This window comes from Macrosteles quadrilineatus, unplaced genomic scaffold (assembly GCF_028750875.1).
Source record: "Macrosteles quadrilineatus isolate MER2022 unplaced genomic scaffold, UCM_ALF_1.0 Scaffold_1__1_contigs__length_201487025, whole genome shotgun sequence".
In the NCBI taxonomy this organism is placed as follows: domain Eukaryota; kingdom Metazoa; phylum Arthropoda; class Insecta; order Hemiptera; family Cicadellidae; genus Macrosteles; species Macrosteles quadrilineatus.
In genome coordinates, this window is record NW_026542594.1 from 38995709 (window position 1) to 39021661 (window position 25953).

At 35.5% G+C, this 25953-nt stretch overlaps 1 protein-coding gene across 2 annotated transcripts in view; it reads right to left on the reverse strand.

Moving 5' to 3' along the window:
* The window catches only part of LOC128982791 (importin subunit alpha-4), a 41198-nt gene that overhangs the window by 2405 nt on the left and 12840 nt on the right, over positions 1–25953 (reverse strand). For both annotated transcript variants that reach the window (XM_054401798.1, XM_054401797.1), the window contains 2 exons: positions 11530–11672; positions 4848–5047 (listed from right to left, as the gene is read on the reverse strand). In XM_054401798.1, coding sequence (XP_054257773.1) covers positions 4848–5047; positions 11530–11672 — 343 coding nt within the window. The remainder of the gene's footprint in view (positions 1–4847; positions 5048–11529; positions 11673–25953) is intronic.

The following is a 25953-nucleotide window of genomic DNA, read 5'->3' on the forward strand; positions in this document are numbered from 1 at the left end:
ATATATCTAGGATTTAGCCACGATTACGAAAAAATGATTTATCCATCACCACCAACGGGTCGCGGGGAGATATTAGGCCGTGATATTAGATCGGGGCGTGAACGTGGGAGACAATGATGCTGCTATCTAATGATGTCATAGGTTTGGTTGCATTTGCAATCACGGTAAACTATGATAATGTTTCTTCCATGACTTATGACTACGGGAAGTATTTACGATTTTGCCGCGACCATGGAAGACGATAATGAGGCCTCGGGAGATGCCTTGTCAAGTTTATTGAAAAATTGCAAGGTTAGGCGGTAATACATGGGAAAATGTTTTTAAAGATCATTGGGAGAGGGGGGCCCGGCGAACAAACTTCGCCGCCACTGTAGTGAGAATATAAGTGATGATAAAGATGCACCAATGGACTATAACCCTATTTGGTCTACGCAGACAGCAGGCATGAGGGACATATTACCTTTTCGAGGGGAACCTGGAATAAAAATAAATGTGCTAGGTGAGGGTAGGCCTAGTGATTGGTTTTGGTTGTTTTTTGACAAAATTACCTTAGAGTCTAAAGTAAAATATACTAATCAATATGCCGAACAACTCTACTACGGACCACAACGGCAACCTAATTCAAGAATAGGAAATTGGAAGGAACTGACGATTCCTGAACTGAAAAGGTTTATAGCCCTATTGTTTCACATGGGGAATGTAAGAGTAAGCCGAATAAGGGATTACTGGAAAACAATTGAGATGTATGACCTCAAGTACTTTCGTAAACATATGTCAAGAGATAGATTTCTGATTATTTTTAGATGTTTACATTTTGCAGAAATCACTAAAGAGTCTAATGACAGATTGGTCAAAGTAAAATATTTTATAGAGAATTTCAACAATACTATGGTGAGGATTTACTACCCAGGGAAAGAGTTATCATTAGATGAAGGTATATGATTTTGTGGAGAGGACGACTATTGTTTCGTCAGTATATAAAGGGGAAGAAGCATAAGTATGGCATGAAAGTTTATTCTGTTTGTGAGCCTGATGGTTTGATGGTACGATGTACGATTTATTCTGGAAAAGGTGGGGAATTGGGTGGAAAGGGACATGCCCAGAAAGTTGCTGAGTTTCTTGTGTCTGGAATGATTCGTAATGGTCATTCATTGTATATGGACAATTACTATAATAGTTTTGTACTGGCAAGTGAGTTACTCAGGCGCGGAACGTACTCAACTGGAACACTTAGAGCCGATAGGAAACATAATCCTGAAGACGTGAAAGGTGCAAAGCTACAAAAGGGTGAAACACTGGCTAGATACGCGGAGGGCGTTCTAGTGGGAAAATGGCGTGATAAACGTACAGTGATGTACATTTCCACGGAACACAAAAACACGATGGGTGTATCAAGGAACAAAAGAAACCAGCTCCGTGAAAAACCCCTTCCAATCATTAAATATAATGCACATATGAAGGGTGTTGATCGCCATGACCAGTTGTTAGCGTATTACCCTTTCGAACACAAAAGTATTCGATGGTATAAAAAAGTGTTTATTCACTTTGCGATGATGTCAATGGTCAACGCCTACAAATTGTTCTCCCTGGCAAATCCAGGTGAAAAGAGACACTATATGACTTCAGACACGAAGTAATACAATCAGCACTGGAAATACCAGCTCCAGAACTGCAGCCTTTACGGAGTCAACTTAATACTCCGCCCAGCCGCCCAGTGCCACATGTCCTGTCCAAAATTGAGAAAAAGGAAGGTGCAGCCAGAGTTCGTCAGCGAAAATGCGTTGTTTGCTACAGAGAAGGAAAAAAGGAAAACGGTCTCTGTACTTTTGTGCACAGTGCCCGAACGAACCAGCTCTTTGCCCTTATTTCATTTCATTCATTATTTAGTATTAATTTTTTTTTAATGTTAACTTTTATTCATACACCTAATAATCACTCCTCAGAAAGGCTGCCCTAATATTCATTTTCCTAATTTATTTAATTTCATTAATATGTTCAATTAATCATTAATAATATTAATTCATAGCCAATTTTTTTTTTACAAAACCCACAACCTAATTATTTATTAAATATGTAAGAGAATTGCAATACATCAAAATTTCTTATAATATCATTTCAAAATTAGTCATTAAGGAATCAAAATTTAAGAAGCAGTGAAAGTGATCCCATGTGTTCAACAATGAATGATGTGAACATTTAAAAGTTGTAATTGAGAGAGAAGAAAGCCATTGGAGAAGTTGAAATTGTTAGAAGAAGGAGTCAAAATTTTACCTAAATCAAATTCATTCATCAAGAAAACCAGTTTCAAGTTATATCACAGTAGCCTAAACCTCAAGAGGACTCAACTCCATCATTGTTATCTTCAAAATTAAGTATAACCTTTTTTTAAACTCTTTTAAATTTTGTGCTAATTGGACTTACCTTTTGGACAACACCAAAATTAGATTTTTCATTGTTGGGATTTATAAGTTTAACACATTAATTAGGCCTATTTGGACACTATCAAATTTATTCATTCTTAGCATTCAAGCCAGCACGACACCCTACCCTGAGATATATCACATCTAAATTATTTGAACCTTCAAGTTATTATTCAAATTTATCTTTTATTTCAATTTAATTTCAACCCCACACACCATTGTCAATCCTTTCATTGTAACGTCAAGCCTTTTCTCATTGCATGTTAATTGTTCATTTGTTTTAAATAAAACACCTTTTGTAATCCATATATCTTTGTCAACTTATTAACTTTAAACATTTATAGAATAGGCCAAGCCTAAATGAATATTATAAGGTGAGTTTACAATCTTGTGTATAGATTGTAAGCATAATATATTGTTTTGATATGTTTGTGAATATGACCAAATTGATAAAAATATAATTTTTCTTAATTTTCCCTTTTGAGAGACATACAGGGTGTTCATTTGAAAACTTTCCATATCTGTTGTGTGCAAAGGTAAGGCTTTTAACACTTGTTTGTTCTCATTTCCCCCTAATTTGGACATGCCAAATCCAATAAAATTATTTTCAATTTTGAAAAATGCCCCAAAAGGGCCCAATTTGGATGGTAGGGGTGCTTTTTGAGAAATTTTCAAATGTAAACATGGGTTGTGTGATACATCAATTTAAAGGTCTAATCACCCCGATCATTTTGGTGCAAAAAAAGTTTAATTATCTTTAACCGTATTTACAGGGTGGGTCAAAACGTTTTAAAAAAGGACTTTGAAGTTAAGTACCGTATTACCCTAACTACTGAACGGAACAGCGCCAAATTTCTTTCCAAGCTTATTCTTGAGCTACTCTTTAAGATAACTTGTAGTAAGGGCATTTTCCAAGTTATTTTCTAATTTTTAAAAAATCTCAAATTTTAAGAATAAAAGAAAGCTGAAAACTCAAAATTCTTAAATAGCAAGGTATAACAAATTTCATACCACGTGAAAGGTCCTTTTTTAACAAACATTTTACGTATTGAAGTTCTCTTTCTATCTCTTACCGTTTAAAAATTGCAGTAGAAAAACATTATTTTCTGTGGTAAAATTGTAACTAGTTTTCTAATAAAACAGCCAAAATTCGTCTCTAGACACATTTAATGGTGCAATAACTGAAGGAAACAATTCATAATTATTTTTAGGCAGATAGGCAAACAAGTCATTATGTTTTACTTTGTGAGAAACAAGTTTTATAGCTGATGAGAAAAACCCAAGCGTGGGCCGCTTTCTGTAGTACCATTGACTAGTCAATGGTAGTACTAATTTCAAAAGTACCATTTCCTGTAGTACCTAATCAAATATGGTGTAAACTTAAAAAAATATACTTTATTTTACTTATTGGTCATAACAAAAGTGTTCCAGGATAACTGCAAAGTGTTTAACAATAGATATCCAGGTATAACCTTGAGTCATATGGCTGTAAATGATTTAGTTAGGAAGTTTTCTGAAACTGGCTCAGTTACCATTGAGAAAAGAACAGGATGAAGGGTCCAAGATGAATTCTGACACACGTAAAAGTAGTCGATCAATTTGTTATGAATCCTACTACATCGTTGAACAAAGTGCAATGTGTTTTATTAGAAAACTAGTTATAATTTTACCATGGAAAATTATGTTTTTCCACTGCAATTTTCAAACGGTAAGAGATAGAAAGAAAACTTAAATACGTAAAATGTTTGTTAAAAAAGGACCTTTCACGTGGTATGAAATTTGTTATACCTTGCTATTTAAGAATTTTGAGTTTTCAGCTTTCTTTTATTCTTAAAATTTGAGATTTTTTAAAAATTAGAAAATAACTTGGAAAATGCCCTTACTACAAGTTATCTTAAAGAGTAGCTCAAGAATAAGCTTGGAAAGAAATTTGGCGCTGTTCCGTTCAGTAGTTAGGGTAATACGGTACTTAACTTCAAAGTCCTTTTTTAAAACGCTTTGACCCACCCTGTAAATACGGTTAAAGATAATTAAACTTTATTTGCACCAAAATGATCGGGGTGATTAGACCTTTAAATTGATGTATCACACAACCCATGTTTACATTTGAAAATTTCTCAAAAAGCACCCCTACCCCCCAAATTGGGCCCTTTTGGGGCATTTTTCAAAATTGAAAATAATTTTATTGGATTTGGCATGTCCAAATTAGGGGGAAATGAGAACAAACAAGTGTTAAAAGCCTTACCTTTGCACACAACAGATATGGAAAGTTTTCAAATGAACACCCTGTATATGGGTTTCCCATCTTAATTTGGAATCAATTACCACCCTGAGATGCTTGTATTGCGTTGCCTCGTATTGGTTTTATTATTTCATTTTTTTACCACATACAATTTTACTGTATTTGTTATTTTTACTGTCACTTACGTCAAATGTTGGGCTCCAACTCGAAGAAATTGAGTCAAAGTAGTTAGTGAATTGTGTATTAGATCTTCTCTCATATCTGGCAGATTATCATTTTCTGATACTAATTGCAATAGTTTCCCCATGAGTCCTTGGGAATGTACAATCTTCCACGTCTTCTCGTCACTTCCGACTAGATTTCCTAATGCCCAAACACTTATTGCCTGAAAAAGTCAGACATATTTTATTTTACTAGCAGTTACACGCAGCGCGTCTGCGCTAACAACTATTATTTTAAATGGTAATTTGTTCTTTAGGTTATAAATAATAAAATATTTATTTTACTTAATTGCCTGTGGATAAACAATGTTTTTTGTTTTTTTCATTAGGTGTATGAATATACAGTATAAGTTTTTAGGCTTACCTACCACCACGTGAGCATGCAACATACAGCTGTCCATGTGAAAAGCATGCATTTTCTAAATTTAAACCGGCGATAGTCAGGGATTGCCCATGTGCCTTATAATGGTGATTGCGAAAGCAAGACGCAAAGGAAATTGTAGTAGCTTGAATTCAAACGGTAATTCGGATGAAATCATCGGTATTCTTGGGAATAAGACTAATTCCGATATTCGTATTTGATTTTTTGAAAAATTGTAAATTTTGTATATATTGTGGAATAAAACTGATTTCATTTGATTTGATTTGATTTCTCCTTTAAACTTACCACTGATGATTGTAGCTTCGATCAAGTTTGGTGTCATTTTTTGAATCGTCAGTCTGGTTCCGTTGCACAGCTTGGGTGGATTTAAGTTTCACATTAGTATTTTTTTTGTCTTTTGTCCTAAGACGCTAGGCACCAGCCTGGGATTGTTTTTCACATTACTTCAGGCTAGACCAGGGGTTGCGGCATTATCACTTAGATAAAATCCATTGTTGATTTGGCGGGATTTGAACCCGGGACCCCAGGGACCGAAGTCCCGTGCTCTAAGCACTACACCAGCTCGCTCCCCCCCCCCCCCAGTTAATGTTTTAAAGTTTAACTGATAATTTCTAATGAATGCTTAACACTCTGCTTTAATTATAGTTCACTTGTTGCAACAAAGTTTTTCCAGCATTGAGAACTGAAGAAAACTGTTGCCTTACTGATAACCTGTGTTAAGTAATTTACGTTGGGTCACTTTATTTCTTTGATCTGAGACATCCCCCTGAATCAACAAAATTTCCCCGTAGAGAATCCTGAAAAGTGGGGTGATATCAACCATTTCAAGTGCTCTATTTTTTACCCACAAACTCTGGATCACCAACTGGACAGCCATAATCTGCTTTGAATAGGCTAAAGCAGCAACACCATTGAAAGTTGGTTAACATATTTTAACGTGTTGTCTGTCAGTCACAGTATAATGCCCCGCATCAGAACATTCTCACATTGTTAAGTGGAGTTTCTCTTAATAACTGTCTCAAAGTTTTGAAAGTATGGATTCATTTGTCGAAATAGGTTGGATAACGCTTGTAGCTTTACGATTTAGATAGCAGTTTTCATTTTCTCTTTTTGAACAGCGTATATTATTTGCCTCTCCTGAATCATAAAAATAAACTTGACCATAACTACTCGATCGTTGAATACATAAACACCAATTCCTTCACTTATGTTTGGTCTAATATTGCCACTAAAAGTTTCAAAAGCAAATTAGTTTTTGAAACTTCTTATTTTTGACTTGAAATGTCTGGATTGTGTTGGTGAATTTAGTCAAAAAAAATTTGTATTTAAGTTTGTCCGAGGAAATGGCCACATAACCTAGAAGTAAACAATCCATTTGCGTTTTTTCTCAATTGAAGTAAAGCGAGAGTAATACAAACCTTAACAATAAAAACATAAGGTCCGCCAAGATTTGGTATAATCTTACTACTTGAACTTACCATAGCCAAGGCATTATTGTAGTTTCTACTAAATCTTTTGAAATATCTCGCTCTGTCAGTGTCAGAAGTAAACATTTCTTGCATGGATTAATTTTATCTGACATTAGGCAAGTTTACTTTACTACCGTGACAACACTATGTTCTTCGTATATTTTTTACTTCCAAAGTAAGTTACATAGCAGAACTGGCAAATAGTATCTATCTCACCAAGTGAATGTGTATCTAGGTGTGTATCTGTTGGATCAGGACTCTCTTTTTCTACTCTCCTCATACGCATAAGATACGGTATTATCTTATACCGTATCTATCTATATATTAATAGGCAAGCATGTTTCTTTAAAACCTTTTTTCTCAGCTCGTGTGTATCGTAGGGAAAATCTACGCATACCGTTAAAAAGCTATATTCCTGTAGGTGTGCAGAATCCCTTTATAAATTAAAATAGGCTCAAAAATAAGCACAAAAAATGAATTTGAAATTTTAAAAAATTAACATGGGTCTTATGCGTTGCTATGGTGATGACAAAATAACAACACAATATAAACAGAAAATCAAAACAAATGGAAGACATTCCAATCACATGTTTTATTTACAGTGTGGGATGAAAATAGAGAAGTTTGTACAATACATACTTTTGGTCGATTTTTCGACCACGGGGCGTGCTCTCGTAGTTATGAATACTTTGAACTCGAGGCATTTTCTGTTCTTCCAACAAAACTGATTAACTTAACTTGGTCTTAACCTACTGAATATTATAAACATTAATAGTTACTCCCAAAAAGCTAATGAGTTTCTTTTTTATAAACAATTGTTTTTGTTTTTAAATTTGCTCTTTATATTTCTTATGGGGAAACCTCGACCTTTGAGAGGGTCTCACACCCTTGAGGGTAGGAGTTTTTAAATTCTAAAACCTTATTGCAAAACTACATATGGAGACATATCTTTTGACACCTGTAAAGTTGTAATTAGTCCACAAATAAGGGAGTTGTGTTAACAAAAAACGGCTTCTCGTATTATATACAGATAGATTGATATTTGAGTACAGAGATATTTGTAAACATTGTAGTTCCAAAAGTCTGACATTGGACCCCTTAAAACCCTCAGAGGCGTAGCCCTTGTGACAAATCTGCACCAAACTTCACACAAACCATCCTTGAATAATGCTTAATAATGCCTTCAAATTTCATTACAATCTGTCTAGCGGTTTCAGAGTCCATAGGGTTTATACATAAACATACATACTTCCTCTTTTATGGATATAGATAAAGTAGGGGTATATTTATAACAAAAATGGTTACAAATTTAATAAAAGGTCTCTTTGCCGATGCAGCATCCAAAGAAAAGCAAAATATTGGTAATTAATAAGTTTCTCATAAAATATTTTTTTATGAATACTGCGGAGATATTTTGCTTACTTTGTGTAGGTTAATTACGAAAAAACTTATCACCAACCCTTGGGTCAAAGAAAATTGTAGCTTAACCTTAACAAAAATCAAAACTTTATTGAGACATTTAAATAATGTACACCTCAATTCATTTGAAGAATTATTGGGTTGACATTCTTATTAGGCCTATGTAAATATTTGGAATTTCAGCTAATGTTATAAAAAAATATGCACAGAAATATAAAGATGTACTATATCAAAGCTTAGTTTACATATTTGCTAACTACTTTTGATAATGGTGTGTTGATAGAGGTGTTAAATGTCATCGGTTCGCTTAAGAGTAAGAACTCATGTGGGTGGGACGGTATCTCTCCAAATATTTTGAAATTTTGTGGTAATCAGTTGGCTTACCCTGTGTCTATTTTGATAAATCATTCCCTAGAGCAAGGGAAATTCCCATCAAAATTCAAGTTCACAAATATATACCCTCTTCAAAAAAAGAACGACAGCCACTTGCCAAATGACTTTCGGCCTGTTGCTTTGGTGTCGACATTATCAAAGATCTATGAAAAGATTGTTCTTAGTCGTCTCTCTAATCATTTGTCAAGGTTTCATAACATAAGTCCACATCAATATGGTTTCCAAAAGGGCAAGTCCACTCTTTCTGCTCTTTATGACTTCACGAACTGGATATTGCGATCCCTGGATGAATCGCAGAGGACGATGGGGGTTTTCTGCGATTTATCCAAGGCGTTTGATTGTGTGGACCATTGCGTTTATTCTCTTGGATAAACTTTTTCATTATGGTGTCAGAGGCATTGCTCTGCAGTGGTTCCGCTCTTTCTTGTCTGGCCGTTATCAAAAAGTCTCCATAAATAGTTCCTCAGGTCTGATCTCATCGTTTATATGCTTTCTCAGCGAGGGGTTCCCCAAGGATGCATTCTCTCTCCTGTTTTATTCCTATTGTATATCAATGATCTCCACTATGAAGGAAATGACTGTCACATGAGTTTATTCGCTGACGATGTAGCACTTCTAATCAAGGCCCCAAATGCAACCAGCTTAGAGAACAGCTTCACCTCGGTCATCAAGAGCTTAAATAGTTGGTTTGAGTACAATGGTCTTCTCCTTAACAAAGACAAAACGCAATGTCTCAATTTTGGTCTGATTGATTTGTCTCAGCAGGGCCGGATTTCCCAATAGGCCCGGGCCTATGGGCGCAAGGTCCCAGAGGGCGCACGGCCAGGAAGAATTTTTTTATAGGCTATCTAAAAATAAAAATAAATAGTCATAGTTGATCAAAAAAACTTCTGAAGTTCATAGGAAGAAATTATTGTTATGAAATTTAAAATATTTTTCAGAATTACGCATCAATTTCGTTACAAAATTACTAACGAACATTGGTTATACGGGAGTAGGCTGTAGGGATGTTGACGTTGACGAGCGCCCAAGGGGTACGCATCGTATTGTCACTGCACTGGGCCACTATGCTGGCTCTGGCTCGGGCTTGGCACTACTGATCAGAGTGATTAGGGGCGCATGCGTGCTTGACATTGTTACCACCCTCACTTCACAAAACAAAAGTTATTAACCAGTCTTTTGATTAGTTTACAACAATCTGCAGGATCAAGTTAAAATATATAATACGTTGTGTTGAATATTAAAACAACTATGGATTTAAGTTTAAAATTAACGAAAAAATATTAATCTCAGTTTGCATTAGATTTTAGAAACATTCAATACCCCCCAAAGCACCATTAATGCTGTCATTTTCTCCTCAGACCTAAGGATCGGTATGGTTGGCCAGAATATTGCTCTGTTTTGCTTTGGAAATATAACCTAGATGCAGTACGACCATAGACTAAGTATAACTCAAGTCGACTTCTTATGACATTGTTAATTCAAAATATTTTCATGTCTAGTTCATGGTGGTGATACTGGACGTTAGTTTTAACGTAATTTTGTTTCTATTATTTTAGGGTTAGTTCTAGGATGTGTGTTTTAATTTCTTGTAATATAAACGGGAAACGACCTATTGTTGATGATTAGATCGTTTTATTTTTGATAAACTAGGTTTAAACATAGATAAAACATACTCCTTAAATAACAAGAATTGTTTTCAGCTAATCCAAAATTATGACAAATCTACTAAAGGATTATGTTTAATCTATGGTATCACGTACTGTATGGAGTTCAGGTTTTGGGCCTGGAATTTGAATCAATGGCCATGTTTTATTCAGAAATTCTCGGTGGTTTGAGTTGTTTTGTTTTAGTCCCACGGCCTCAAACGTGATCATTTATTAAAAGCATAAAATTGCTTACAGTGTTTAAGACGGCATTTTGTTAAGGCTAAACAAGTAAATAAAAAAAACTTACAATGATTCCGACGAGGAGTAGTATTCAAGCAATTAACTTAGGCCTATAGCCATGATATAGGCAGTTTTTAATAAAGGTTTGAAGGAAAGTAACTGTGACCAGACTAGGGGGCGGAAAATTATTTGGGCCTAGGGGCGCAAAAATGCTAAATCCGGCCCTGTGTCTCAGAATAGTCAAAGTATCCCTGCAACGCAACTCACAAATCATTCATTGACCACAAAATTCCTAGGTGTCACTTTTGATTCCTTCATCAAATGGCATGGTCACGTGCAAAGCATTGTTAACCGCACCAGTTCTGCTCTGCTTGCCATTCAAATTCTCAGTTCAATTTGTAGCAGGGAAGTTCTTCTGGACGTCTATTGTGGTTATTGCGAAAGCATTTTACGTTATGGCATTGCTGTTTGGGGAAGTTCTCCTGATTTGGAAAGAATACTCAAGCTCCAAAAAAAAGATTCTGAGGCGCATTTTCGGTCTCTGCCATCGTCATCCTTGCAAGGAAGTATTCAAAGATTCTGGCATCCTTACAGTGCATTCGTTGTACATTCAGCAGGTCCTCATTTTAACCTTTGTCAACAGGGGTCAATTTCTACATCTAGGACATTTCCATGACCACCGAACGAGAAATGGAGGCAATCTCTGTTATCCGAGGCACAGAACTGCGGCCTTTGAGAGGAGTCCGTTTTACAGGGGAATCACATTTTTTAACAAAATGCCTCTGGCAATAAGATCCCTAGACTATTTACCCCTATATAAGAGACACTTAAAAAAATTTCTAGGCTCGAATGCTTTTTATTCTGTCTCAGAATTTATAAACCTCTAATGTGTATATAAAAGGGTCCTATGTTGTCTAAGTCTCATGTTATATGTTTTAGTTTTAGTTATGTAAATATTGACAATGCATGATATTTGTTACATGTTATTGTATACAAATCTAATATGCAAATAAACGATTTGATTTGATACCATCGATCCAATGCTAACACAAAAACATAATTTGATCAGTTGTTATCAATAAAATATCACTAACCTTCAGATTGTCATTGAATCCGCTTAAGGTAGTTAACAGATAAGGTCCAGCTGCTTTAGCAACAATAAAACAAGATTTTGCATCACCAAGTGCCAAATTACAGATACATTCAGCTGCTAACAGCTCAAAATTAGGTTTTGCACCTGAAATAAACCAAGAAGATATTATTAAAACTGAGGAATATTTTAAGCTCAATGTAATAGTCTGAATGAAATGAGTAGGGTATAAAAATAACATAATTTGATAAAATAACATCATTGGAAATTATATTATACTAGCAGTTTGACTACTACCTGCCCTTCGTACGGGGTTGGCATATAAGTATAAAATGCTTATTGCAGTTATACTCAAGCTTTGCGTTTGCAATGGGGGAGGGCACATTTTTATAAAATTTGCTTCTTTAAATTTATGGTATACCACTTCACCTAAACAACAGAGACAAAAATATATAAAAAATTTGCAAAATATCACAAATTATTCAAGAAATTAAAAACATAAACATAACTGAAAAGAGTCCAACTTTGACAGTTCTTGTTGCATATCACAGTTATTTGTTGCTGCTTAGTTCATATAGTCAATGGCTCAAATTAGCTGTTTTCATAAATGCAGAAAAATTATAGTGCTGCACCCTGTTGGTAAATCTTATAACATTTAATGCTTTTGCATGTCATAGAACAAATTTTTTAGTTGAAACAGGTGACTAAATTCTTTAATTCCCTTTAAATATGAACACTCATAAGGTTAACATGGGGAACTACAGAGCCACTGGGGTGGAGCCCGAAAGGATTTTGAGCTAAGAATATGCCTAAATGTTAATCGGAAATGTGAGCTATCATCATGCCAAATTTCAGCCCAACCCGTCCAGTAGTTTATGTGTGATTGAGCAACACACACGCACACACACACACACAAACACACAAACTTTCGGATTTATAATATTAGTAACTAGTAAGATTATTAAAGTGGTACAGTCAAATTCTCAAATTTTTTGTCATTGTTTAAGGCCACTAACCAAAAGAAATATAGGCATATAGCACATCAAACTTAAGCTTTGGGTGTGTATATTTGCCGAAAAGAATTGGTATGAAGGAATTTCCTAAGGGCTCTGCCATACAGGCAGATATCCTAAGGGCTCTACCCTACGTGCTTTCAAAGATTTCATGATATAATTAATTGATTAACCCTTTTAATGCTAGAATTTTTTTGTAATTCTCCAAAAAATGCTAGGCTTGCCACGGGGGTGAAGTCTAGTGTGCGAGAAAAAAATCAATAAAAATAACATTTTTATCATAAAAGTGTTAAGGAACGATATATTGGGCCTCGATCGTATGAGAAATCGAAAGAAACCGTCGCTGTTTCGAAACAACAACTGATATACCCATTTACACTCACACCGGTTGAAAGACGCGCTGACACGATATATCGTCGCTTAGCCCTATTCGGATGAAACACGAACAACGATATGTCGTTCTATAGCATTTTTTGGGAAAAAGACGCACAACGATATATCGTTGCATAGCTCTGAAAGGGTTAAATGAGAGCAGCTGATCAATGAATTAGTACAGCCCAGGTCTAGGAAGGTGTTTTTGTTAGTATTTATTTACATTGGAGGAATGTTTTAGTTGTTTGGTAAGAGGGCTATTTTAAAAATGGAAGGTAGTGAAAGTTCTGTTGAATTTTGCTAATATTTTTCTGTAGGACTGTATATAGGTAAATAGGCTTGAATATAATTAATTGAAGAGTCAGAATAAAATATCTTCTGAAACATCATACAAGTAGGCCTAATTGATTCTATTGGTACACTACTGTAATTACAGCTGGTTTAATATTTTACTTTTAACTTGCTAACACATGTTATGATTATTGTTTGTTTTTTTATATTTCAGTTTTTACCTAGTTACTTAAATAACAGGTTGTACATTTTTCTTCAGAAACATTATTTGGCACCACTACATGGTGACAGCGGTTTGGCGGTTTAGTAACAACCACAATGTCAGTATTGTCGGAAATTGATGAATTGACAAAATTGTTGACTAATTTATTTAAGAAATCTCAAAAGCCATCTCCACATGTGAGTACTGTTCATCTAGAGCCACTGGAGCCTTTTGATACCCGGGAACCTGCAAAATGGTCTCAATAGATACAAAGATTTGATGTTTATAGCTCAGCATCGGGATTATCAAAGAAAGAGGAGAACCAGGAGGTAAACTGTCTAGACTATTGTTTAGGAAGTGAAGCTGATTCATTACTCACATCTATTGGACTTCCCCCTGATAAAAGGAAGACTTATAAACACGTGAAATACAAATATGATGACTATTTCTCAGTTAAAAACCTGATTTATGAACGAACGAGGTTTCTTCAAAGAGAGTAAGGACCAAACGAGTCTGTTGACAGCTACCACATATAAAAGATCTTTATAAATTGGCTGATGAATGTGGATGGTTGTGTGACAAATGCAACTTCAACACGGATCTTTTGTTACTGAAATTGGTTTCAGGTTTGTCGAATAGGACATTATCGACAAAATCGCAGCTCCAGAAAGATCATACATTAGAAGCCATAACCAGTATCCTGCAATCTGTCGCCATAGTGACTCTCTCCTGGGGCCCCATTTTTGAAATGGTTGACTGTTGAGTTGAGTGTCGAGTCATTCTATTTCCAATCGTTTCGTATTTTTGAAACGATTGACGGTGGACTTATACAACCAAAACTACTCAACACCTATCGAGCTGTTGGGTGGAGGTTGACTGCACTTTCTTCTTCCTCTCTTTCGGCAAAAATTAACTCTTTTTGAGTCGACGCCATATTGTTTTGTTATTGCTTTAATTTACTAATTGCGATTTAGAGGTTATGTATTTGTTGTCAATGTCTTAGCAAACAATACTTTATGCGATTGTTAATTTTATTTACTGTGTCAATACTAGACTATTTAATCTATTTACTTTGTTATAAGACTATTTAATTTGTTTGAAATACACTAGGCATACTAATTGAACTTATTAAAAGATAATTATTGTTATTAGACCTATGATTTAAGGTATTAAAGATTGTGGTAGAGAGGAACAATATCATAGTTTGTTTCAATACCATTCACCTAATAAAGGGATCAAATTAATTTAAGTTACGATAAGCTTTCAGTGCAATGGCAAATAGGCCTAGCCATAAGCTTTAACCTAAATAAAAACACAATTAAAAATAACATGAAACAAAACGATGAAGAAAACTAAAATAAGGTGATGTGTTCTGAAATAGATACGAAGAAAGCAAATAATAATGTATTTAGGATATGCCTAAACTTATAATGAGCTACACCATAAAACAAACAAACATCCATAGTAAATTTTATTGTTAATACTTATAAGTTTATATATTAAGGTACTTTTGCAATCACTAAGATTAAGCAAGACATAACCTCAATCCCTCAAGAACGGAGTTGACAGTTTCTCGAAATATGTTAGATTGAGATTAGCTGATCCAGATTTTAGAGTAAGAAGAGGTAAAATCGAAGATCACAAAAACTCTGCATTGTGATTGGTTTAAAATGGCGTCATCTGAATTTCGGGCGGTCGTATGCTCTACATTTCCAAAACGAGTCACTCAACTACTGATTTCCAACTCACTTCCAAACTGTTGGATTTCAAAAATACCAAATCCTGTCGTTGGTTGAGTTTTGACTGTAGAGTCAACTGTCAACCATTTCAAAAATAGGGCCCCTGAGGTGGACGTGTTGCAGAAGATGAGACTAAATAACCTAGAAATTTAACTTCTGGTACACCAATTACACATTTAGACGGAATTACCAATACTCCATAGTGAGAAAGTCGTTCAAACAGCATTCTTAGATGCTCTTTATGCATTTCTTCAGACTGGGAAAATACTAAATACCCCCGCCGCAGCAAACCTGCAGACTAAGCAAATTTCCATTTGACTGATTGGATTTACACTGAAATGTCTACTTAAAAATATAACATTTATTCCCGATTTAAATAGAATTAGTTTAACAAGTACTTAGGTTTGCTGCATCAGGGAGGGTAAAACTGTTTTTTTTTTTTTGTAAAATGTTAATAGTTAGTAAGAAATAAAAACATTTTCCAAATTTCATCAAAATATGTTCATAAACAAGCAAACTGCAACAGTTTACTTATTCGCCATAAGAATAACATGGGAATTTTAAATTTATAATTTTTTGGAATTTTCTCCGTAACCATTAGGCCCATAATCACGCTTCAATATACTAAATTATTTGTTTTTTTAAGCTCTACAAAATGGTTTGGAAAGAAATTGCTAAATTTTATGTTTTTTGGGTCAAAAATGGGAAAAACCTATTTTTACCCCATAAAACCACCCGTAAACCCCCGTTCCCATGGTCTGGTCATGCTGGATGGCGAACTCGTTCGAATAAACGTAGGTTTACACGTTTGTACAAAATTTCATCAAAATCGGATCATATTTGCTCGAGTTATCGTGCTAAAGGACATATATATATATATATATAAAAATATATATATATATAAATATATATATATATAAATATATATATATATATATATATGAATTTGAACGGATGGTGTTTTTGGCCTCTAGGGACCTCAATACAAAAAAAAAATCGGTCCCGTGTCCAGGTCTTACCATGAGTACTACGGTAATAGCTTATTCCCTATATGGGAAATTCGCTAATAAAATGTCGTAAATATATGCATAACAAAAATCAAGGCCATGAATAACTTCATCTATGAATTTTTGAAATGTTTGACCGGTGTTGCACAAGCCAAAAGTCATGAATGGAAATTCAAATAACCCAAATGCTGTGGTGATTGCTGTTTTTTGGATGTCATCTTCGTGGACGGGAATTTGGTGGTAAGCCTTAGTCAAATCAATGGCAGAGAAATGTGTACAGCCTGCTAAATTGAACGTGAAATCCTGAATATGTGGTACGGGGTATCTGTCAGGAACAGTACGAGCATTTAAAGCACGGTAATCACCGCAAGGACGCCATCCATTACCCTTTAGGCACCATGTGCAAAGGCGAGGACCAGGCGCTTTCGGAGGGTCGAGCAATGCCAAGCTTAACCATCTCCTCAAATTCTTTCCGGGCAGCTTTCAATTTTTGAGGATGTAAGCAACGTGGTCGACAGTGAACAGGAGGACCAGGTGTCACATTTATATGATGAACTGTTTTATGTTTTGCAGCACGAGGTGAGCCTGGAGGACGAATAATATCAGGGAATTCAGCAAAAACTTCTGCCAATGGTGAGGAGAAAGATATAACTTTAATACTAGTTTATTCAGCGTTGCCTCCAGGATTGATTTATGACAGTATAAAATAGGTTTATGTACCTTAATTCGTCAATCTTTGAATAGTCTTACAAGCGACTAGTTTTGAAACTGACGTTTCATTTTCAAGCCCTGTCGTCTAACATAAAATTATTGGAACACGATGTCGTCGTCAAAATACATAAATAAAACATTTGACACTCACAAATACATTAAATTACAGAAAGATGCGCGGCCGGCCATAAACGATGCACTGGCCTTTTATCCAAGTTATTTCTGCTAATTATTTGGCAGTTAGGTATGATGTTCAGGTCTATGCATGCTTTTCTTAAACTTTATGTTCTGACATGTGTTCAATAATTTTAGTTTGGCGTTCTTGTATTTGTAGGCAATTTTCGCATGACTGGCGTCTAATTTATTCAGCATCGCCTCCAGGATTGATTTAAGACAGTATAAAATAGGTTTACGTACCTTACGTCGTCAATCATTGAATAGTTTTACAAGCGACTAGTTTCAAAACTGGCGTTTCATTTTCAAGCCTTGTCGTCTAACATAAAATTATTGGAACACGATGTCATCGTCAAAATACACAAATAAAAAATTTTACATGCACAAATACATTAAATTACAGAAATATGAGCGGCCTGCCATAAACGATGCACTGGCCTTTTATCCAAGTTATTTCTGCTAATGAATTGGCCTTTTGAGCAGCAAAACTTTAGTTAGGTATGATGTTTAGGTCTATGCATGCTTTGTTAAACTTTGTCCCCGGTTAAAAGGTGTCCGGATAAGAGGGAGTCTACTGTAAATATTTCCAAAAACAAATTTGTTTGATTTTTTTTATTCTAAGATAATTGAGCGAAGCTCTTATACGTCGACTCTTATGCATTTTGTAATACGCAAACTCCTCCTAGACGTCTGAATCAATCGTTTTCAAATTTTGCATGGGGATAAAGACCATATCGGTGAGTGCCAACATCTATATGGCGTTAAAAAAGTCTCTCAGGAATCTGCCCAACTGGGTCTCAAAGTTTCAATGTATTCCTTATGGAAGCAGTATTTGACACATAAACAAAGACATATGATCAGCTGTTGACTATTGAATGCAGTAGATAAAGAAATAGCTGATAGCATTATTCCACAGATATTAGAACAGAAACGGTATAGATCATAAATATAATCAAATGACGATTGTGGAAACTGTTTATGAAGATTAGATTAAGGTATCTGCATTCCTAAAATTCTATGGGAAGGGAGGAAAGCAGGTCCGCGACGTAGAAAGTGGTGAAGGAAATAGTCAAGGCGAGCTGTCCGGAGTGTGGGAACTGTTTATGACGATTAGGTTAAGGTATCTGCAATCCTAAAATGCTATTGGAAGGGAAGGAAACAGGTCCACGACATAGGAAGTGGTGGAGGAAGTGGTAAAGGCGAGCTGTTCGGGGCGTGGGATCTGTTTTTTGACCATTAGATTAAGGTATTTGCAATCCTATGATGCTATGGGAAGGGAGGGTAACAGGTCCGCGACGTAGGAAGTGGTGAAGGAAGTAGTCAGGTTGAGCTGTCTGGAGTGTGAAAACTGTTTATGACAATTAGATTAAGGTATCTACAATCTTAAAATGCTAAGGGAAGAGAGGGAAACAGGTCTGGATGTAGGAAGTGGTGAAGGAAGTAGTCAAGGTGAGCCGTCCGGAGTGTGAGAACTGTTTATGACGATTAGATTAAGGTATCTGCTATCCTAAAATGCTATGGAAATGGAGGGAAACAGGTCCGTGACGTAGGAAGTTATGAAGGAAGTAGTAAAGGCGAGTTGTTCGGAGTGTGGGATCTGTTTATGACCAATAGATTAAGGTATCTGCTATCCTAAAATGCTATGGAAAGGGAGGGAAACAGGTCCGTGACGTAGGATGTGTTATGAAGGAAGTAGTAAAGGAGAGTTGTTCGGAGTGTGGGATCTGTTTATGACCAATAGATTAAGGTATTTGCAATCCTAAAATGCTATGGGAAGAGAGGGAAACAGGTCCGTGACGTAGGATGTGGTGTGAAGGAAGTAGTCAAGGTGAGTTGTCCGGAGTGTGGAAAATGTTTATGGTGATTAGATTAAGGTATTTACAATCTTAAAATGCTATGGGAAGAGAGGGAAACAGGTCCGCGATGTAGGAAGAGGTGAAGGAATCAAGAATCAAGAACTTTATTGTCATTGACCTTTTACAAGGAATAGACATAGTCAAAACTAAAACTATAAAAACTATAAAAAATACAGTAGTAGGTTCTATATTAAAAATCAATGTCAACATTAGAAAGTAAATATTCTGTTATACAATAAAATGGATTTTTGGTGAGCCACTCAAACATTTTTGACTTAAACCTATTAAAAGGAACCAGTTTGGCTGCCAGACCTAATTTATTAAAAAACCGTATACAATTTATTTTATGGCAGTTATGTGTTTTGGCCAATCTATGGGCAGGGATTTCTAGATTAGATTTGCCTCTTGTATTGTAAGAGTGTATACTATCTCTACAAGTGAATTGATGTAGATTAGCTTTAGTGTAGAGGAGTATGTGAAAAATATACAAATTTACTACAGTCAAAATTTTAAGGTTTATAAAAAGAAGTCTACAGCTATCCACAGGGCCAACCCCACAGATTGTTCGTATAACTTTTTTTTGCAATAAAAGAATTTCATGGGTGTGGGGGGAGTGTCCCCAAAGTATAATCCCGTAAGAAATATGCGATTGAAAAAAACCAAAATAAGTAGTCCAAAGGTATTCATTACTAACAAAATCTCTGAGTTTCCAAATTAGATAATTTACTCTGGAAATTTTTTTACATGTGATTTCTATGTGTTCTTGCCGATTTAATTTTGAATCAATTTGGAATCCTAACAATTTTACTGATTTTAATTCATTATCAAGTGGGGATAGACTCAAAAGAATTCTCTGTGTTTTTTCTTGATTACACATCAATTTATTTGAGGAAAACCAATTTAGTGCTGACGTTATTGATTCATTAGTAATTAAATCAAGCTCATGGATATCTCTATGTGTTGCAATCAAAGTTGTGTCATCAGCATACACAACAGTGTCTGCATCAACATTCTTCGGCAGGTCGTTTATCGAGATTAAAAACAAGAAGGGTCCCAAAACTGAGCCCTGTGGAACACCTACTTCAACCAATCTTAAGTCAGAATGACTGCCTCCAACAGATACATACTGTTTTCTATTGGTTAAATAGGATCTTAAAATGTTTAAAGTTTCACCTGTAATACCGTAAAATTCAAGTTTTTTGAATAAAATATTAAAAGGTACAGAGTCAAATGCTTTTGTAAGATCAAATAAAGTTAATGAAACAGTTTGTTTATTTTCAAATGCATTTAAAGATTTATTAACTACTTCTAAGACAGCTGCAGTTGTTGATTTACCCTCACGGAATCCAAACTGTGAATTTGTCAATAAATTGTTGTTTTCAAAATATTCATTAATTTGTTTATGCATGAGACATTCAAAAATTTTGGAAAAGATTGGCACTATTGAAATAGGACGATAATTACTAGGAAGATTTTTATCGCCTTTTTTATATACTGGAGTAATTTTAGAAATTTTGAGAAGGTCAGAGAAATAACCAATTTTCAGACATTGATTAATACAAAAAGCCAGAGGTTCACTTATGAAATGAATTATTTGTTTGATGCTGTAATTTGAAAACCAGTAATGATCCATAGTTTTTGAATTGGAAAAGTTAGCTACAACATTGTTAACCTCTTGCCATGATACCTCCCTCCATTGGAAATGTAATTGTCCTATAGGGGGAGTCCCCAACAACTCATGCGCAGGTGTGTTGGTGAGAGGAATTTTGTTTTCTAGCTCATTAACACATTCAATAAAATAGTTATTTAGATTATCAGCATCCAAAACCTCAGATTTAGTTGATGTAGGAGAAAATTCATGTGATATAACTTCCCAAGCAGCCTGGCACCTGTTGGGGGCCTTATCAATATACCTTTCAAAAGCTTGCTTTTTGGCTAATTTTATTTCACGATTGTAGGCCTTTTTACAATCAATGTAGGTTCTATAGGCATTTTCCAAATTATTTGAATTATGTTTGAGTAAGCTCTTATAAATAGAATGACAAACAAGCATTTTTTCCCTAAGTTTCCTTAACGTTTCATTATACCATTTAAGTTTTCCTTTCTTATGTCTATTGTTTTGTTTACACTTAACTAATGGGGAACTGCAATGCCACAAAGATACTATTCTCTTAAAAAAATTATCAAATAGTTTTTTCTCATTTATTCTACCCATTTTATAGTCCATTATCATTTCCCATTTCTCTTGTACCAATTGATCAACAAAGTATTTAATATTACTTTCATTTTGCCTTCGTATTATTTGTTTTGTTCCTCCTGTTGAGTTGTTACATTGTTTTATAGTTTTCTGTAAAAAATCTAATATTAAAGGTTCATGGTCTGCAAAACAACCTCCTACTGTATTTATGTTATATAAATCTGATGAAAAGTTTACAATTATATTATCTATGCATGATTTTCCCCTAGTTGGTTTTTTATTTGTACAAACTAAATTTAGACTTCGCAACAGATTGGCAAATTCAATAGATGACTTTTTTTCCATTTTTATCATTTCTATGTTAAAATCCCCTACAATAGCAACAAATTTAAATGACTTTAACAGCTTTTTTACAGCAAGCTCAAAATTTTCCAGAAACAAACCAATATCACCATTAGGAGATCTGTAAACACTTAAAACTATAAGATCATAATCAATTATTTGGATACAGCTAAATTCACAATGAAGCTCAATGCAAAATAAGCTAACATCTATTTTGGTAAACGTTAACCCCTCTCTTAAAAATATTCCTACCCCACCATTTTTTATACTCTTCCTACACATGATATCCGCAACAATAAAATCTTTAGGGACAAAGAATTCAACTTCCAGCTCCTCTAGCCAATGTTCAGACACACATATTACATGCACTTGCTCTATGGCACAAAAATGTTCTAATTCTAATATTTTGTTCCTAATAGACTGGATATTGACCTGTAAAATTTTTAAGTATTCTTGATTTGCATTGTTATTTGTTTTAGCATTATTATTTACAGTACAATCAAAATCATCCATACTTACAGCTAATGTATTATTTATTTCGCTATTTCTAAAAAAACTTCCTCGATTTGTTCACCTAACATAATACTATTTACAGTGGTATTTTCTATATTAATTTGACATTTCGATTTACTGGCTTCCTTAATATTTACACTTGGGCTGATCACAGCAACCCCCGCACAAACACCATTACTCTGCTTTAGTGTCTCACTGTAAGTGAGAACACCCGGAGACACTCTCACTTTATCACCGAGTGCAGACTCTAGCAGTGTAGGGTCGGAGACAGCAGGGTGCAGCTCAGTAGTTGGGGATGTAATGTTTGCAGTGTCTATGTTGGCTAGATCAGCAGAATTTGCAAGAGATTCAGAAGACATGATGTTATGTTGGGAAAGATCTTTTGAGGAATGGTCTCCCTTGTTGTCAGAATCATCAAGACGAACAGCTTCGGAGTCATTTGGGCAGGTTTCTTGATTGTTGGAATTATGCGACTGTCTTGGGACACCCAAGGATTGTTGTAGCGTCTTAACAAATTAAACATAAGAAAGGCCATTTCTTAGTTTTCTTGTTGACATTTCTTCATAAACTATGACGTTTATGCTAGCACCGGTAGACCTTTGAAATTCTTTTATGTTGTCAATAAAAATGGAGGGTGGAATCAAGTCCCTGACACATCCCATTGGTGAACAATATAATGTTTTTAATCCTTTTTTTCTAAAATCCTTTATCAACTGTTGAAAAGCAAGCTGGTAGTCAAATATTGATGGCTTCTCGTAAAACTTGTTTTTAGTAGCTAGTCCATAAACAAAAACACCTTTATTTGACCTTTGGCATGTTAAATGTGAGTTGATGCGGTCAGAAAGCAGAGGTTTCCCAAAGTTATGTTTGAAGCTTCTTGCGACACCAGCACTCATACACCTCTCACTCGAGAGGTCACGTGAAATACAGTGAGCAAAAGCGGTTTGCTTGTCACCTCCAGCTTGTCTTATTACCTGATTCATGTGGGATTCAATTACTTTTATTTTATGTTCATTGGAATTTGGTTGCAGTGTGTTTAAAAATTGAATTATTGAAAAGGCCAGCTTTATTTTCCCTTTATTATTCAGATGCATACCATGTCTAGAAAAATGTTTCCGTTCAAAATGATCAAAATCAATCAAATGTACTTGATTAATTCCAACAACCAATTCCCTAATATAGTTGTTAACCAAGGCAATCTCACAGTGTACCGGATCATTTGGACTCACATCAAAACGAGGAGGGACAGTAGTGATACAGACTGGCCTTGCTTTGCTTAGTGCTTTAAGTTCACTTTCAATATTTTGGTATATTTCCTGAGGTTTCTTTTTTGCTAAATTGTTAGTCCCAGCCAAGAGTATGAGAGGTGAATTTGGAGATTTGGATGCTAGATCGCAGATTTGTTGCATGGTCCCACCAGGCTTAACTATTCCGCTAATCATCACATTCCCTTTGCTACATGCGCCAACAATTTCCGGGAGTCCTCTTCCTTGACTGTCAGCATATAGTTCTGCCTTTACTTCCATTCTTGAGGATTTTATTTCTTCAGTTAAGTGAGCTTTAGGACTATTTTTGTTAGGCTTTGTTTTTGTTGGTGGTGTAATGCCCGGAGTTTCTATACCAAAATCCTTGGATACTTCATTTTCCTTATACAGCAGTCCATATTTGTTTGATGTACTGATGGTAAATTCTTCAGTGCTTTTAACTCTATGTCCCGGATTGACACCATGTGTCTTCTTTACATTTTGCCAGTTATCAATTTTACTTTTTCCAGAGTCCGGTTTTGCAATTCCTTTGTCATTGGTTTTATAATTGGTTTGAGTGTTAATTAACTCTGGTTGATGGGGCCCCTTATGCATCAAACCAAAAACAACCTCCGCATTAAGTCGTAAGGTAGGGCAGTTATGCCAAAGAAGTGCAAGTTGAGCTCTTTTGGTCAAGACAGAAGAATAGTCAATTTTGCACGTCAATTTTTTGTTTTCAGAACTAAATAAGTTAAGTAGGCCTACTTTGCTTTTCATTTCTTGCAGCAAAATGTCGGTGAATATTACCAGATACACACCGCAATCCACATTGTTCGGTTGTTGAGGAACTTCTACGATTTCAACTGGGATTTCAGATGATCCTATAAACTTACTGACCTTTGAAGCAATTTGTTGGGCATGAGATAGATTATATGTACCTTTTGAGTCAAAATAAAAGAACTTTTCTAAGCCTTTGACGAACACTAGCAAGCTCCAGTGTGACCCTTCAGTCCTATATGCATTTTTTGTATCTTCTGGATCATTACTATTAGAAGTGTGCATTGCATCATGTATAGGAAAGAATATGTGCGTCTTAGTATTTATTTTCAGGGGCTCAAGGATATAATGAAAATCTTGTAGACATTTAATTGCATGAGCCATCACAGGACTCATTAATAAAATGTTTTCATTGGGTTCAAGTACAGCCGAGAGTGTATCATAAATGTAAATGAACTAGTTAAATCTCCAACCCCACACCTGAGATATCCTGAGTTTAATTTTAAACCAGTTATTCAGTCCGATGTTTCGATGGCTATCCGCAGAATCCGAAGCAATGCTGTCGGTTCTGATGGTATCCCTATTCGTTTCATCAAAGACATCCTCTATGCCATCCTTCCAACTATCACGTTCATTTTTAATGCATCTTTAAGGCACCATTCTTTCCCTTCTTCTTGGAAGTCTGCCATTATCCGTCCCCTAAAAAAGATCTCAGCCCCAACCTTGGTTGGGGATTTCAGGCCGATAAGTATTTTGCCCGCTCTATCTAAAGGCCTAGAAAGAATCGTTCACTGTCAAATCACTGAATTCATCACAGAAAACAACATTTTATCTAACTATCAATCTGGTTTTAGGACAGCACACAGTACAGAGACAGCACTCCTTCGAGTGGCTGAAGACATAAAACTTGCTATGGAGCGTCGACAAGGAACGATTCTAACTCTATTTGATTTTTCTAAAGCATTTGACTGTGTTAATCATGACCTGCTGGTTCAGAAATTACGGGCCATAGGGTTTTCCCAGAATTCTCTTAAATGGCTGAGATCTTATCTGTCAGATAGGCAGCGATGTGTGGAGATTGGTGACACGAGATCAGACTGGGTGACTGTTACATGCGGTGTGCCTCAAGGGTCAATCCTTGGGCCTCTGCTCTTCGTACTGTACGTCAATGACATAAACTCGACCTTGGTCAACTGTAAACACCACATGTACGCTGACGACTTACAAATCTATGACCATTTTACTGCAAACAACGAAAACGACTGTGTCAGAAGGATCAATGAAGATGTCAACCGAATTGTTACTTGGACTGAGAATCATGGACTGAGACTAAATCACGAAAAGACGAAACCGATTGTCATTAGCCATTCTCGACTTCGACCTTCAATTGACTTAGACTCCATAAACCCAATCACAGTTAATGGCAAAGCACTTCCATACTACGACAATGTCAAGAATCTTGGTATATCTTTCAACTCTTCACTTACTTGGAACATAGCAGTTACGGACACACGAAAAAAGGTTTTTGCCTCCATACATTCATTGAAAAGATTACAGAATTTTTTACCACAACACACTAAACTACATTTGATCAAATCACTTGTACTACCCCACTTCAGTTACTGCAACTCATTGATCAATGACTTGACTGCGACTCAGGCGGGTATGCTCCAGCGGTCACATAATTATTGTTTGAGATTTGTCTATGGTCTGCGACGTATGGAGCATATCACGCCATACTACCTTGAGGCACACATCCTGAAATTAAATGATCAAAGATTTATTAAAATTTTGTCATTGGTTTTTTCAATTTTGAAAACAGGCTCCCCAAAATATTTCAAATCCGATTTTAAATTTGTGTCTCAGGGTAGTTCACGAATGTCTCGTTATTCTTCGATTACATTGCGTATACCTCATCATGTGACCACAGCTTATGGCAGGGCTTTTGTTGTTACCGCTTGTTGTCTGTGGAACGGCCTACCCCTACACA